This window comes from Trachymyrmex cornetzi, unplaced genomic scaffold (assembly GCF_001594075.2).
Source record: "Trachymyrmex cornetzi isolate Tcor2-1 unplaced genomic scaffold, Tcor1.1 scaffold55, whole genome shotgun sequence".
Taxonomy (NCBI): Eukaryota; Metazoa; Arthropoda; class Insecta; order Hymenoptera; family Formicidae; genus Trachymyrmex; species Trachymyrmex cornetzi.
The window spans coordinates 93,891-109,522 of NW_017299861.1; the positions used below are offsets into that span (position 1 = coordinate 93,891).

Genomic DNA, 15,632 nt, shown 5'->3' on the forward strand with positions numbered 1-15,632 from the left:
ACCAGCTTAAAATTATTTTTAAGAGCTTTAAATCATTTTTTACCATCGTTTTTTCGACGCCATTTCTCTCAAAATTGTGATAGCCAATTTTTGCTAACGAATTCATGTTTAGCACACAAAGATATGTCGGAAATGACTATTCACATTTGTATTGCGTAAAATGATATTCTATATATAGGGTAACTCCGACAAATACGCCACGCTGGGATTTACGCCGCAGAAGTCAAAAAATAGGAGTAGGGGTAATTTTCCCGTAACTACTCTGTTACATGCCTTCATGTTATATTAGTATTGTGTTATGATTTTTCAGCTTCTTACTGTTAATATTAATGAAATTATTGTGAGTTCAATCGATTTGTCACTGTAATAAGTAACGCCATCATAAATTAATGTCTACATAAAATGGTTACTGTAGGGCGTGTAAAAGACTTATGCCCATTTCCACCAATATAGATTAACTTTAATCTCGGTTCAACTTACTCTTCGTCTTTTTCTAATCTTTAGAACTAAAAAAAGACAAAGAGTAAGTTGAACCGAGATTAAAGATGATCTGCGTTGGTGGAAACGGACCTTAGTGGTTATTTCGTGACACATATATACGTGTAGTGGAATAGTAAAGCATGTTGTATAGCAAAATACAAGTGCTTTGGTTTCGTATTCTTTGTTTAGTTTGTTGTCTTGTATATCTCACTTGTGTAGGATATACGGCATTTTTAGCGAGCGGGATTTATGCTCAAAACATACAAAGTGCGCAGATTGAATTCAGTGCACTAAATGCAATAAACGCATTGTATGAAATATGTACCTCGTGTCATAACACTTGTAATGTATGTAGGAAGATTGTAATTATTTATTATTTCATATACATATTTACCATTCTTATTCCTTAATAAAACTTTAAAAACACATTTTATAAGTTATTGTGTCATTTTACGTCTTATTTATATGCATTATTTGTAAATTTTTCATGAGCCGTACATATCCCCCCCTCCCCCTATGAGTAGCCATATGACCCACCCCTATGGAATACGGTAAAAAGGGTTTCAAAAGTTTATTTTTTAATATGAAAAATAAATATTTCTAATATTTTTTTCATAGCAGTAGATAGTACAAAGTTTTTACTGATATAGTTCGTTTACTATAAACAAAGTAAATAATAACAAAAAACAACCTAAATGTAGGCTAATGAGAGTCAGCGCGAGCGAAGGTGCGCAATAAATCTTCACAAATAAAATTTGTTACTTCATGTGATGATCTCATCTTTATTTGAAATATTGACATCTTGAACATTTCGATTCTCTTTGGAATCTTCATCAGTAAACTTCTTAAACCAAACTATATTTCACGATCGTCCAATGTAGAGTCACTCGCAGATTGCCAAAACTGTAGTGTAATCTGTTTTAAATTTATATATAAGATATTGAAATTCAATCATTAAAGTACCGAGTAACTCACCCATACGATCGCCAAATCTCATCATGAAACCTTGGATAATATACAATATTAATATTTACAACTAAACTCACACACATTTTATAATATAATTCATGTTGCTTTGTTTTAAAACTTCGTCCACTCTATCTGGAATGACGAGTATGTCTAATGAAACTTTAAAATTGACAAAGGTCGCATTAACGGAAAACAATAAGTCATAAATATAAAATATAAAGACAGTACATTCGTATTACTTTGCTGTTTTTAACCTATATGACGTATGTAACATATTTAACATATATAATGTTCAGTCATAGATACAATAAAACATATAAGAACAGCAAATTATTGTTATAGTTTGAGACATATTTTTAATACAAGAGTTTAGCGTCAAAATTAAAATCTGGAATACAGTCAAAATTTAAATGTGTCACATTATGCTTTACATTCTGTAGTAATTTATAATCCATCCTCGTAAGAATTGCAATTAAATAAATACAGAGATTGATCAACAACAACAAAAAATTTACAAATATATATAAATTGATAAATAAATTGGCAACTCAAAAAGGAAAATTAACGTACCTTTGTAAAATTTGCAAATAAATAAATATAAAAAAATTTATTAACGACAGAATTGTTACAAATATAAATTAATAATTGAATTTGTAAGTGAAAAGAAAAACTGAAGTACATACACACACACACACACACACACACACACACACACACACACACACACACACACACAATTCAAAATTTTAAAATGTCTTATTATTTTGCATACATTTATGAGGTAGATTTATTATCGTAAAGTGTTGAACTAAGCATTACGTCATATCATTTAGCATGGATGCATAAGCATGATGTAGTCCATCTATGTCCTAAATTTTGACTGCGTATTCCAGATTTTAATTTTGACGCTTAAACTCTTGTATTAAAAATATGTCTCAAACTATAACAATAATTTGCTGTTCTTATATTTATTGTACCTATGACTGAACATTATATATATGTTAAATATGTTACATACGTCATATAGGTTAAAAACAGCAAAGTAATACGAATGTACTGTCTTTATATTTTATCAAAGAATTAGAAAGAGTAGGGGCACTAGGAGTCGGGCGCAGAAGACGTCGCGCAAATAATACACTTATAAAAGAGTGAAACTTCTTTATTCTTTAGTGAATAAAGCGCGTTTAGTGAATAAAGAAGTTTCACTCTTTTATAAGTGTATTATTTGCGCGACGTCTTCTGCGCCCGACTCCTAGTGCCGTTACTCTTTCCAATTCTTTGATTTGTAAGGAGTCTTGATTGGTTTAATTTATTAACGGATTTATATTTTATATTTATAATGACTTATTGTTTTCCGTTAATGCGACCTTTGTCAATTTTAAAGTTTCATTAGACATATTCGTCACTCCAGATAGAGTGGACGAAGTTTTAACAAAGCAACATGAATTATATTAGGTGTACAACTTTGCTTCCGCCGTTTTTTTCCGAAATTCGAGGCTTTATTGTAACAAACTGGTTATACATTTGATTCAAATTCATTTGTCCATCGCTGGCCACTACTTTCTCCCATTTTTCGGGCAGCGTACGAATCCCGCGTCGAAAAAACTGGTCATATTTTGAGGCGATCCACGAATCAATCCAATTTTTTACTTCTTCATAAGTGCTGGTCAGCCAGGCCGTGTGCCATTGATCGAAACAAGTGATAGTCAGAGGGAGCAACGTCTAGAGAATACGGCGGGTGGGGTAGGACTTCCCATTTCAATGTTTCCAAGTATGTCTTGACCACTTTCGCAACATGGGATCGAGCATTGTCATGCTGCAAAATCACTTTATCGTGTCTCTCGTTGTATTGCGGCCGTTTGTCTTTCAATGCTCGGTTCAAACGCATCAATTGCGTTCGATACCGATCGCCTGTGATTGTTTCAGTCGGTTTTAACAGCTCATAATACACTACGCCGAGCTGGTCCCACCATGACCTTGGAACCATGAATATTCGGTTTGGCCGTCGACGTGGAAGCATGGTCGGGAACTCCCCATGATTTTCTGCGCTTGGGGTTATCGTAATGAACCCATTTTTCGTCCCCAGTTACAATGCGATGCAGAAATCCCTTCCGTCTTTGCCTTTCAAGCAGCTGTTCACAAGCAAATAAACGCCGTTCAACATCTCTTGGCTTCAACTTGTACGGCACCCAATTTCCTTGCTTCTGAATCATTCCCATGGCTTTGAGGCGTTTTGAAATGGCTTGTTGAATCACTCCCAATGATCGTGCCAATTCTTCTTGACATGAGTCTTGATCAAGTAATACCTCCAATTCTGCATCTTCGAAAACCTCTCTTCCACCGCTGTGCCGGTCTTCGACGTCAAAATCACCGTTCTTGAAGTGTTGAAACCACTCACGACACGTTCTTTCACTAATAGCGGCCTCACCATAAGTATTTGAGAGCATTCGATGAGCCTCAGCCGCAGATTTCTTCATATTGAAGCAGAAAATTAAAACCTCCCGCAAATGACGAGAATTTGGCTCGTAAATTTGGCTGACATTTTCAATCGAGAATAACTTTATGATGCAGACACAAATCGACTAATGTTTCTATGGGGTTATGTTGACAGATGCCCAAGTTTATTGTATGACGTCTATGATTTATTTATTTCGACCACCACTTACCGCTAAAGTCATCTATAGGAAAACGGCGGAAGCAAAGTTGTACACCTAATATTATAAAATGTGTGTGAGTTTAGTTGTAAATAACGATATTGTATATTATCCAAGGTTTCATGATGAGATTTGGCGATCGTGTGGTTACTTGGTATTTTAATGATTGAATTGCAATATCTTATATATATAAATTTAAAACAGATTACACTACAGTTTTGGCAATCTGCGAGTGACTCTACATTGGACGATCGTGAAATCTAGTTTGGTTTAAGAAGTTTGCTGATGAAGATTCCAAAGAGAATCGAAACGTTCAAGATGTCAATATTTCAAATAAAGATGAGATCAACACATCACATGAAGTAACAAATTTTATTTGTGAAGATTTATTGCGCACCTTCGCTCGCGCTGACTCTCATTAGTCCATATTTAGGTTTTTTGTTATTTTAAGAAGTCCTTGTTTAACATATTTATTAATTGTAAGTAATACTTAATAAATTAAAAGTTTTTAATAGGTGCGGCGTATATACCGGAGTTACCTTAGTGTAATTATTGGAATCAATAATAATTAAAGATTATTATAGCCTTTATATTTTAGAAAAAAGTAAAACAGAATACGTATCCGATTAAAATGTAAAGTTCAAATAATGTTTAGATTTACATTTTTTATGTACCTAAATTATTATTATATTATTTTTGTTATCAGAAAATACATTTTCTTTCAATGTCATATTTATCTTGAATGATAAATTTACTACAAGATTTGTGATTTTCATTTAACATTAAAAAATGGGATATTAATACAATTTTTGTTGCAAATTATTATTAATTAAACACTTATAATTTCTAAACATAACAAGAAACTTGATTAACAGTAAAATTATTATCAAAAAATGAACTTTAAACATAAGCATATAAACTTCCATAAATTATTGACAGCTTCGTCTCTTTAAACAAAAATTTTATACATTATCACAAATCTATATAAATTTATTTTTTACATAATTACTTTTTATATGTTTGATAAAAATAGGCATAAAAAATAACAAAATTTGTTTTTCATTCAAATATATTACAATGTTACAGTCAACCACTGTCACAATTACCCATAGCGATCCTACAAAGAAAAAAAAATCTAAATGTGTGTGTGATTTCCTTCTGCATTACTATATTAGATAGAAAATTTATATTATAAATATTTTATTTATAATATGTTATCGATAACATTAGCCTATTTAAAAAGGAAACTTCATGAAAATACATTCGTCAAATTTTAATAGCTGATAAATTTATTTGCAACTACAATGTTACTATTGCGACTGTTCTTCACTTTTTTTAAATTATTTTATTTAGTATGAGTATATAATTGTGCTGATTGTGCGATATGACGACGAGAATATTGAAAATAACAGCTGTGAAAGTTAACAGGTACACGAACTGGCACAGTTCTCTTTTTGCAATATACATTTTGTATGACACACAAGATGATCATAATTTCTAAAAATTCGTTATACCGCAGGCTCCACAGCGAAGAAAATGCATTCACTAGAGAACCACGTCCTTGTTGAACGAATCTTGAATGTTTTAATATCTAATATATATATATATATATATATATTTATATGTTCTCATATTTTCCGATCCGTAATCTTAACTGCTATAAACATAATATTATCTTAATATAACATTTACTGATTTCCATTACTGAAAATATTGATAAATTACTTTATAATAGTTTATATTATAATTATTAATATATTATTTTATAATAATTACGTAAGATAGTCATAAAATATTTAAACGGGACTCCTGTGTGACGCAAGCAAAATGAACATGTTATTTCAACTTGATTTTTGACTAATTTTGTGAAATATAAAATTAACTGAACATTTTTTATTTGTATTTCGTCTGTTTTTAATAAATCAAATTTTATAATGATTTAAGCTTCTTTAATGTCAATATGCATTACTTTGGTAAATTAAAAGAATTTATTGCTTTGAAATAATAATATTTATGTAGCTAATAAACAATGCTATATGACTCGCATTACTATATTCAAGTATTGATAAAAGTTGGATAAAGAATCAGCGTCACTGTGTTATGAAAGAATTGTTCGAGCGAGAGCAAATACTATTATTGTTTAAAGTAATATTTCATCTCAATAGTTTTTATTAATTTTTTCCAATAATATTTTATTTGAAGAAAAACATAATTTATGAAAGCAAGCGAGAGAAAGTATGGCTTTGAATTTCTAAAATATAATTGTGATATAGGACAGGTATAATAGCGGTTCGCTAAAAGGATTAATTATTTTGCCAGCGATGTATATATAAAATTCTTTAATTAAAGACAGAAAGTTCAATGCGTTTGACAGAAAGTAGAAAAACTAATGCAATGAGGAAAACGTGAAATCAGTAGTTGAATCACTATCCTTCAGGAAGGAAGATCGGTATTTTTCTCTCTCCTTTTTCCTCTCTCCTTCCTCTCTCTCTCTCTCTCTCTCTCATTCTCCATTTCCTTTCCTCTCGCGCTCTCTGAGGTGCCAGCCAGTTTCATGATACGAAGCGGTTTGGATCGATAGAGAGTGAGCTCCTTCGAGCCCTCTCGGCCTGGCGATTCCTGGAGGATTCGGAGAAAGCCGAAATGCTCTTGAAGAAGGCCCCGGCAACCAGGCCTCGTTTTCCGACTCGGGGACCAATGACCTTTGTTCTCGTCTGGAGGGTTCGAGGACTCGAGTGGACGATGAAAGTCTGAGATCGCAAGTCGAGTCGAAGCAAGGAGACGCCAGCTGTGTGCCGGGGAAAATCGAAAACGCAGCTGCTCGAGAACGCGTCGCTGCTATTTCGTAGGAGTCGATGGATTTCAAGCCGATAGAATGTTATACACGGCCGCTACACTTGAATCCATGTCTAAATAGTTCGAATTAGTGCGCGCGCGTGTATACTGGACCGTGGCATACAATGAAATATGAGAACAACATATGAACAACAAAGAATATATGGTAGAGAGTTATACGACACCGATTGAAGTAATTTAGATTTTTGTCTTTGTTGAAGAAAATTTAACGTTTTATTATTCTCGAGATCTAGATTAACGTATCACTGAAATATGAAAGATAGAAACAATTATAAGTTGAATAAGATATTAGCATAGTTACTTGAAATTACATTCAAACAAAATGCTTAATTCCTACAAATTTACCACGCATTCGTCTCGCATTCGTCAACGGTTTCTTTCTCTGTCAAACCCTCTCGTTGCTGTACATTTTAAATGTATATTTTTGAAGCGAAATTGAGTGGTTTTTCCTTTGCAAAATGCTCTTTAGTGCCATTTTGTGAAATATTTTACACAAAGAGCGTGTCGTATTCTATAAAACGAAGAATCGTTAAATCTTTGGTTGGTCTGGCTCATCGCATATGTGATATGATGCGCCTCGTGTTATCGAATCCAGGCTGCTGCATAAAATACGTTATCTAAGCCCTTAAGATAAAATTCAAGTCGCAAACGTTAACACATTGTCTGTCCAGTGAGTTTTTTTACGTTTTATCGCATACGCCATGGTAGAATTTTTATCATCATAAGCATATAATGATGAAATATTGTGTAATGTGGTTAAATAAAATATCCTCATAGGTATTGCGTTGAATAGCATACTTTTTAATTTGTTTTTACATAAGGTTTGTTTTTTATAGCTGAATTAGTGTGCACTTTTGGATCTTAAAGTAAAATAGGTATATATTTGATATTTGGCTAAAGTGAGAAAAAAGTTCTAGTAAAATCTAGTGCAAACATAAAAAATAAACTTATTGTTATCTATTTGTCATTCAGAATTTTATACTATGTAGCATTTATTTTTTTACAAGTTTTAAAGATTTTGTAACATATTGGTCATCAATGACCACCAATGCCATTTTTAAAAAATCAGTGGCCATCAGTCACCACTAAAATCTAACTAAAATCTAAACGCTAATCCGGAGCATACACGCATATAAACTTATGCCAGCTTTCCTTTGGCTTTGCTTCATTTTTTTGCTTTTATCGCTTCCTGGCTCCGTATCTCTCGAGGGAATAGAGAAAGAGAGAACCATGCATCACTGCCATCCCGCCACCGTTGTCGTCGTCGCTGCCATCACCACTACTGCGAGAGCAGCAGTTTAAAGGTAAACGGGTTTCTCTCTGCTCGCGCAGACACACCGTATCACATCACCAGGAGGCTAGGCCCCGCTCTCAGCTCTCTCGCTGGCCCCGCTGTATACACCTACATACAGTACGCAGCGTGCGTCCAGTACGAATCGCCACGCATATTGAGGCAACGGTGCCTGTCTGCCTGGTTGTCTGGTTTGCAGTACCCGCTTGATGCATATCGCGCACGCTGCTTCAAAATTTCATGAATCCGATAAAGGGAATTGGAGAATATCGGCGCGCGAGTAGTAATAAACGTTACAATGAGAAAGCAAGGAAGGGAAAAGAGAACCTCAACTTCAAGCTCGAAACGTGTTGTTATTGTCAGCCGAGTTGGTGTTTTCATCGATTGAGCTACAAGTTTCTTTTTTACATATTTTTAGTTTTCGAAACCATTGTTCGGTTAAAAATATCTGTTCAAAAGTATTGCGAGCTGTGAGTTTAAGGATGTATTGCACTCATTTTTACAAATATGTTAATATTTATATTTTAAATAAACTATATACCTACATATAAAAGTTGTCTTTATAACGTTCTATTTCATTTTGAATCATATTTTTATTGTTTATTTATATTGGTTGTTATTAATAAAAATTATTTTATTTGGATCTACAGAGTTTATTTATTGTTTGCACTTACTTAACAACATATTTACATAATATTATTTATAGTTACATAATATTATTTATCCAAAAAACGGATAATTTATTGTTTTTTTTTTGTTGTAAAAATAATTCATAGGATATACATAATTATTTCCTATTTATATTTAGCAAGATCATTATCTTGTGATGTTTTATTTTTAATTATTTTAAATTTACAAAAATAGATATCCAATATTAATAGAGATATATAATTAATATATATCTCTATTAATATATAAGAATAAATATTTATAATAATAAAATCAGAGTGATTTAAACAATTACATTAAAGGACTCTTTTAAATAACAATAATGTCAAGAATATAGAAGGGCAAATTAGAGTCAAGTTCGAATATAATATATGTGTAACACGTTAAAAACTTTTTTTACATTCCAATAAATTGATATAAAAATATAAATATAATTTAAAAAACTTAATGTTACATTGTGTTACATTACATGTTTCGGCATCATAATTGTGCCATCATCAGATGCTTAGAATTCGCAGAATAGAAACGCATTAAAAAAGTCAATATTAAACGTTAAATCCCATTAAAAAACTTACTTCTTCTCTTCGTGATATGCTGACAAGATGGAAAAAGCATGATTACATTAACAACGCGAAATACAAACAATTACATTGCAGTGATGGGTTGCTTCCGAGAGCTTATGCTGTGCCAAAGACACATAAACCAGGATGTCCATTTAGAATCATAATTTCTTCGATAGGGAGCCCGTTATATGCCTTAGCTTCATATTTACATAATATCTTGCTGGAATCTGTTCCAAAGGCGGACAGTCATATCAAAAATAGTTTTCAACTAATTAATAAACTCAAAGAAGTAAATATTCAAGAGGATTACAATTAGGTCTCATTGGACGTGATCCATTGGACTCTTCACAAACGTCCTTATAGATGTTGCTTTGGATTGTGTGAACGAAAAATGGAATCATATATTAAAAAAATGTAAATTTTCGAAAACAGATTTTTTGTCAGCAGTTCAGTTCGTCTTAAATTCTACATATTTTACATTCGACAATGTCATTTACAAACAGTCCTTTGGCACACCCATGGGTTTTCCCTTGTCTTCCATCATTGCGGACTTAGTGCTGCACAATTTAGAAAATACCACGTTACATACGCTTAACAACTAATTACCGTTTTTTTATCGATACATTGACGACATATGCACGGCAATCCCGTCATCTGACACAGCAACAATATTGGAGCGTTTCAACTCTTTCCATCCGAGACTCCAATTCACTTTGGAAAACGGAGGAGAGTCTCTTAACTTTTTGGACATATCCACGAAGAAAGAAGGGATGTCCTTGACTTTCGACTGGTATCACAAACCAAGTTATTCGGGAAGATACCTGAATTTTTTGTCTAACCACCCGATCTCACAGAAGAGAGGTACCATCATAGGCTTAGTCGATAAAGCATTATTACTATCCGACGCAAAAAACCACACGGAGAACTTAAAATGTGTGATCAACACTCTACTCGAAAATTACTATCCGCTCGATTTCATTTTTAACACCATCAACAAGAGAATCCACAGAAGCATCATGAAACAAAACACGGAAACGCGGGACCACTCAAACAATGAGATAGAACCTGATAGTATTTCGTGGTTCACAGTACTATTTATACCTTCTATCACCGAGAAATTTAAACAACTTAATAGTAAAGAAACAAAAGTCGGATTTTATAGTATTAACAAATTACAAAAATTTATTAAAGTTCAAAAAGATCCGCGATCCCATTCTACAAAGACCAATGTAGTCTACAAGGTCAATTGCTTACACTGCGATGCTACATATATGGGACAAACGGGTAGACAATTAAAAACGAGAATTGCTGAACATCGCAACCACATCCGGTGGAATACATCTACCCGCTCCGTGATAACAGAACACAGGTTGCAGCAGGGAATGAATTTGATTGGGATAACATCACAATTCTAGATGAGGAACCGTGCTATAACAAATGTCTAATATCAGAAATGTTAAATATTAAGAAACAGAAAAACAGCCTCAACTTACAGACGGATACAGAAGAACTTCACAAAGCGTACATACCGATAATAAACAAATTATGACTTTGCAACGCTAAGATAATGTTTTAGACGTTGTAACATATCAGTCAGTATCGGACTGTCACAGCAGTTACATCACATAAATTTACACATCTTAATTTTAACTGCCTGATTAATATTTTTATACATTTATACATTTGTAATCGTTGACTTTGGATTAGTAATTTTATATATTTATATAATTTTAATCTCTAACTTGGTGACTAACAGTTTTAACAATTTCACATATATTTATTGACCTCATAATTATAATGACTGATATAAGCAATTTGACACGCATCTTATCTACATCAAATGTTGGAAGGATGTAGGATCATGACGGTGAGTTCTTTAACATAGTTATGAAATTGCTTGTAGATCTGTACCTAAAAGATTATAACTTATAGATAATTGTGAAAAATTTTCTATCAACCGGTCATCCAACCGATTGCGAGCAATTTGTTTTCACTCTCCATTTATGGTGTTGCATCTGATTTACATAAGAGGCGGATCACATATAATATATAGTTATAAGATTAGTTCAATACATCCTTTTTAACGTTTAATATTGACTTTTTTAATGCGTTTCTATTCTGCGAATTCTAAGCATCTGATGATGGCACAATTATGATGCCGAAACATGTAATGTAACACAATGTAACATTAAGTTTTTAAAATTATATTTATATTTTTATATTAATATTATTGGAATGTAAAAAAAGTTTTTAACGTGTTACACATATATTATATTCGAACTTGACTTAATTTGCCCTTCTATATTCTTGATATTAATAATAAAATCTTAATTTATTATTTGTCATTAATTAGTAATTATATAAGCAACAATATAATTATGCTGTATTACATTTAATACATGTTAATACTTGTTGGCATCGACAAGTATAATTTTTAATTAAAATGTTTAATAAAAATCTTGTTGACGTTAAACAAAAGTTGTCAACTCTTTAATAAATATACATATACAATTAATTTCTAACATTCTGAAGGGAGCACACATTCTCCTAAAGAATTTAACAAATATCCGCTTTTACATTGGCATCCTATCACGCATTGCTGAAAAAAGAATAATATCGTAAAATATCGAAATTGATTGTAATATACATATATGATTAGGCTAATGTTCTACAGTTAATCGCTTGAAAAGATATAAAACTTTCAATGGAATTAGCGTATTTAGCAAATTAAATAATACATACTAATGTGCAGGCTTGATTAGGCAGCGGGTTACAAGATAGTGGACATGCCGAGCCACAAGTGTTCCACTCTTTATTTCTCTGGCACTGCCTTTGTGCAATAGTCGTGCCTGTGCTTGTACAGTGTTACAAAAATTATAGTCAAGTTAAATTATAATGTTAAAGTTATTATGCAATTAAAAAAGGGAATTTAAATATACAATAATTGTTTATGAAAGATCAAATTAGTCGTAGACTGAGGAAACTTAATGAATTCACGTGAAAACTTACTGCAAAGCACTCCAATCATTATAAGCAATACGAAACTAGCGCGAGACATGGTTAATAATTCTTGCACTTTATTTCATCGACTGATATCGGAATACGAAACATGCTGCGCTTTTATACCTACCTGTTTATTAGCAGATCTTGTCAGCAGTTTATTTTAAAAAATAATACGTATTATCTCTCTCTAACCCTATTGCGTCAGCACAGATGTTCACGATGTTACGCATACATACACATAAAAACTACGTTACATTACCATTAATAACATTACTCAGAATTTCAACATACGTAATTGTAATCATAGTATACAAAATTAATTTTTATTGTTATAATATAATTTAAATTTAAAAAATAATGACAAAAATCTTATAGTATCTATTATATATCTATAAGTTTTTGTATATAAGTACTTTTGTATAAATAGTCAGAATGATTTATGCAAAGTTTCATTGCGATACAGAAATTAATTGTTCCATAAATAAATAATACAAGTAATCTCTGCATTACAATGGAATTTTGGGTATGTGAAGTTAGCACCCCAACTATAGTACTCAGGAGTTCTGAATAGAGTTCCCGTTTCTTTTTGACGAGACAAAGAGTTCTATATAATTTATAACAAGAGTTCCGCTTAATAAGTATTTTTAAACAATTTTAAAAAAATGGGGTGTTAACTTCTCATCGAAAATCGAGATCCAATAGTTCTGAGCGGCCCAATAGCTTCATTTCGTGAATACCTAGAGTTCCTGATACATAAAAAAAATTTTTGAAAAATTAATTTTTAGATACAATAATTCTGTCACATGTTAATAGTCATTCTGTCTATTTCGAAGAGTTCTAGGCGATTAAAATCAATACAGACCCAAAAATAAAAGAGATATGTACTTAAAACAAAATTTGAAAAATTGGTTGCAAAAGCACATATCTCCTTATGTAGCCATCCAATCGCTTTGTCACCTAATACTTTTCGTTAGAGCTCGTCGAGAACTGCCCAGTACGCTGATCAGAACTCCTGAGTACTCTCAAAAAATTTTCGATGACCTTTCCCAAGTAGCATATCTCGAAAACGGTTCACCCAATCGCTTTGTCCCCTGATACTTCTCGTCAGAGCTCGTCGAGAACTGCCCAGTACGCTGATCAGAACTCCTGAGTACTCTCAAAAAATTTTCGATGACCTTTCCCAAGTAGCATATCTCGAAAACGGTTCACCCAATCGCTTTGTCCCCTGATACTTCTCGTCAGAGCTCGTCGAGAACTGCCCAGTACGCTGATCAGAACTCCTGAGTACTCTCAAAAAATTTTCGATGACCTTTCCCAAGTAGCATATCTCGAAAACGGTTCACCCAATCGCTTTGTCCCCTGATACTTCTCGTCAGAGCTCGTCGAGAACTGCCCAGTACGCTGATCAGAACTCCTGAGTACTCTCAAAAAATTTTCGATGACCTTTCCCAAGTAGCATATCTCGAAAACGGTTCACCCAATCGCTTTGTCCCCTGATACTTCTCGTCAGAGCTCGTCGAGAACTGCCCAGTACGCTGATCAGAACTCCTGAGTACTCTCAAAAAATTTTCGATGACCTTTCCCAAGTAGCATATCTCGAAAACGGTTCACCCAATCGCTTTGTCCCCTGATACTTCTCGTCAGAGCTCGTCGAGAACTGCCCAGTACGCTGATCAGAACTCCTGAGTACTCTCAAAAAATTTTCGATGACCTTTCCCAAGTAGCATATCTCGAAAACGGTTCACCCAATCGCTTTGTCCCCTGATACTTCTCGTCAGAGCTCGTCGAGAACTGCCCAGTACGCTGATCAGAACTCCTGAGTACTCTCAAAAAATTTTCGATGACCTTTCCCAAGTAGCATATCTCGAAAACGGTTCACCCAATCGCTTTGTCCCCTGATACTTCTCGTCAGAGCTCGTCGAGAACTGCCCAGTACGCTGATCAGAACTCCTGAGTACTCTCAAAAAATTTTCGATGACCTTTCCCAAGTAGCATATCTCGAAAACGGTTCACCCAATCGCTTTGTCCCCTGATACTTCTCGTCAGAGCTCGTCGAGAACTGCCCAGTACGCTGATCAGAACTCCTGAGTACTCTCAAAAAATTTTCGATGACCTTTCCCAAGTAGCATATCTCGAAAACGGTTCACCCAATCGCTTTGTCCCCTGATACTTCTCGTCAGAGCTCGTCGAGAACTGCCCAGTACGCTGATCAGAACTCCTGAGTACTCTCAAAAAATTTTCGATGACCTTTCCCAAGTAGCATATCTCGAAAACGGTTCACCCAATCGCTTTGTCCCCTGATACTTCTCGTCAGAGCTCGTCGAGAACTGCCCAGTACGCTGATCAGAACTCCTGAGTACTCTCAAAAAATTTTCGATGACCTTTCCCAAGTAGCATATCTCGAAAACGGTTCACCCAATCGCTTTGTCCCCTGATACTTCTCGTCAGAGCTCGTCGAGAACTGCCCAGTACGCTGATCAGAACTCCTGAGTACTCTCAAAAAATTTTCGATGACCTTTCCCAAGTAGCATATCTCGAAAACGGTTCACCCAATCGCTTTGTCCCCTGATACTTCTCGTCAGAGCTCGTCGAGAACTGCCCAGTACGCTGATCAGAACTCCTGAGTACTCTCAAAAAATTTTCGATGACCTTTCCCAAGTAGCATATCTCGAAAACGGTTCACCCAATCGCTTTGTCCCCTGATACTTCTCGTCAGAGCTCGTCGAGAACTGCCCAGTACGCTGATCAGAACTCCTGAGTACTCTCAAAAAATTTTCGATGACCTTTCCCAAGTAGCATATCTCGAAAACGGTTCACCCAATCGCTTTGTCCCCTGATACTTCTCGTCAGAGCTCGTCGAGAACTGCCCAGTACGCTGATCAGAACTCCTGAGTACTCTCAAAAAATTTTCGATGACCTTTCCCAAGTAGCATATCTCGAAAACGGTTCACCCAATCGCTTTGTCCCCTGATACTTCTCGTCAGAGCTCGTCGAGAACTGCCCAGTACGCTGATCAGAACTCCTGAGTACTCTCAAAAAATTTTCGATGACCTTTCCCAAGTAGCATATCTCGAAAACGGTTCACCCAATCGCTTTGTCCCCTGATACTTCTCGTCAGAGCTCGTCGAGAACTGCCCAGTACGCTGA

General features: G+C 34.2%; 1 protein-coding gene across 1 annotated transcript; it reads right to left on the minus strand.

Annotated features, from left to right (window-relative positions):
• Nucleotides 1-11,993: 11,993 nt before the first annotated feature.
• LOC108765820 (chymotrypsin inhibitor-like) lies at nucleotides 11,994-12,570 on the minus strand. The gene is made up of 3 exons (XM_018514666.1): nucleotides 12,492-12,570; nucleotides 12,225-12,331; nucleotides 11,994-12,081 (listed from the first exon to the last, which is right to left on the minus strand). The coding sequence occupies exons 1-3, from the start codon at nucleotides 12,538-12,540 to the stop codon at nucleotides 12,001-12,003; spliced, it is 237 nt and encodes a 78-aa protein (XP_018370168.1). The 5' UTR covers nucleotides 12,541-12,570; the 3' UTR covers nucleotides 11,994-12,000.
• Between the last annotated feature and the right edge of the window lie 3,062 nt (nucleotides 12,571-15,632).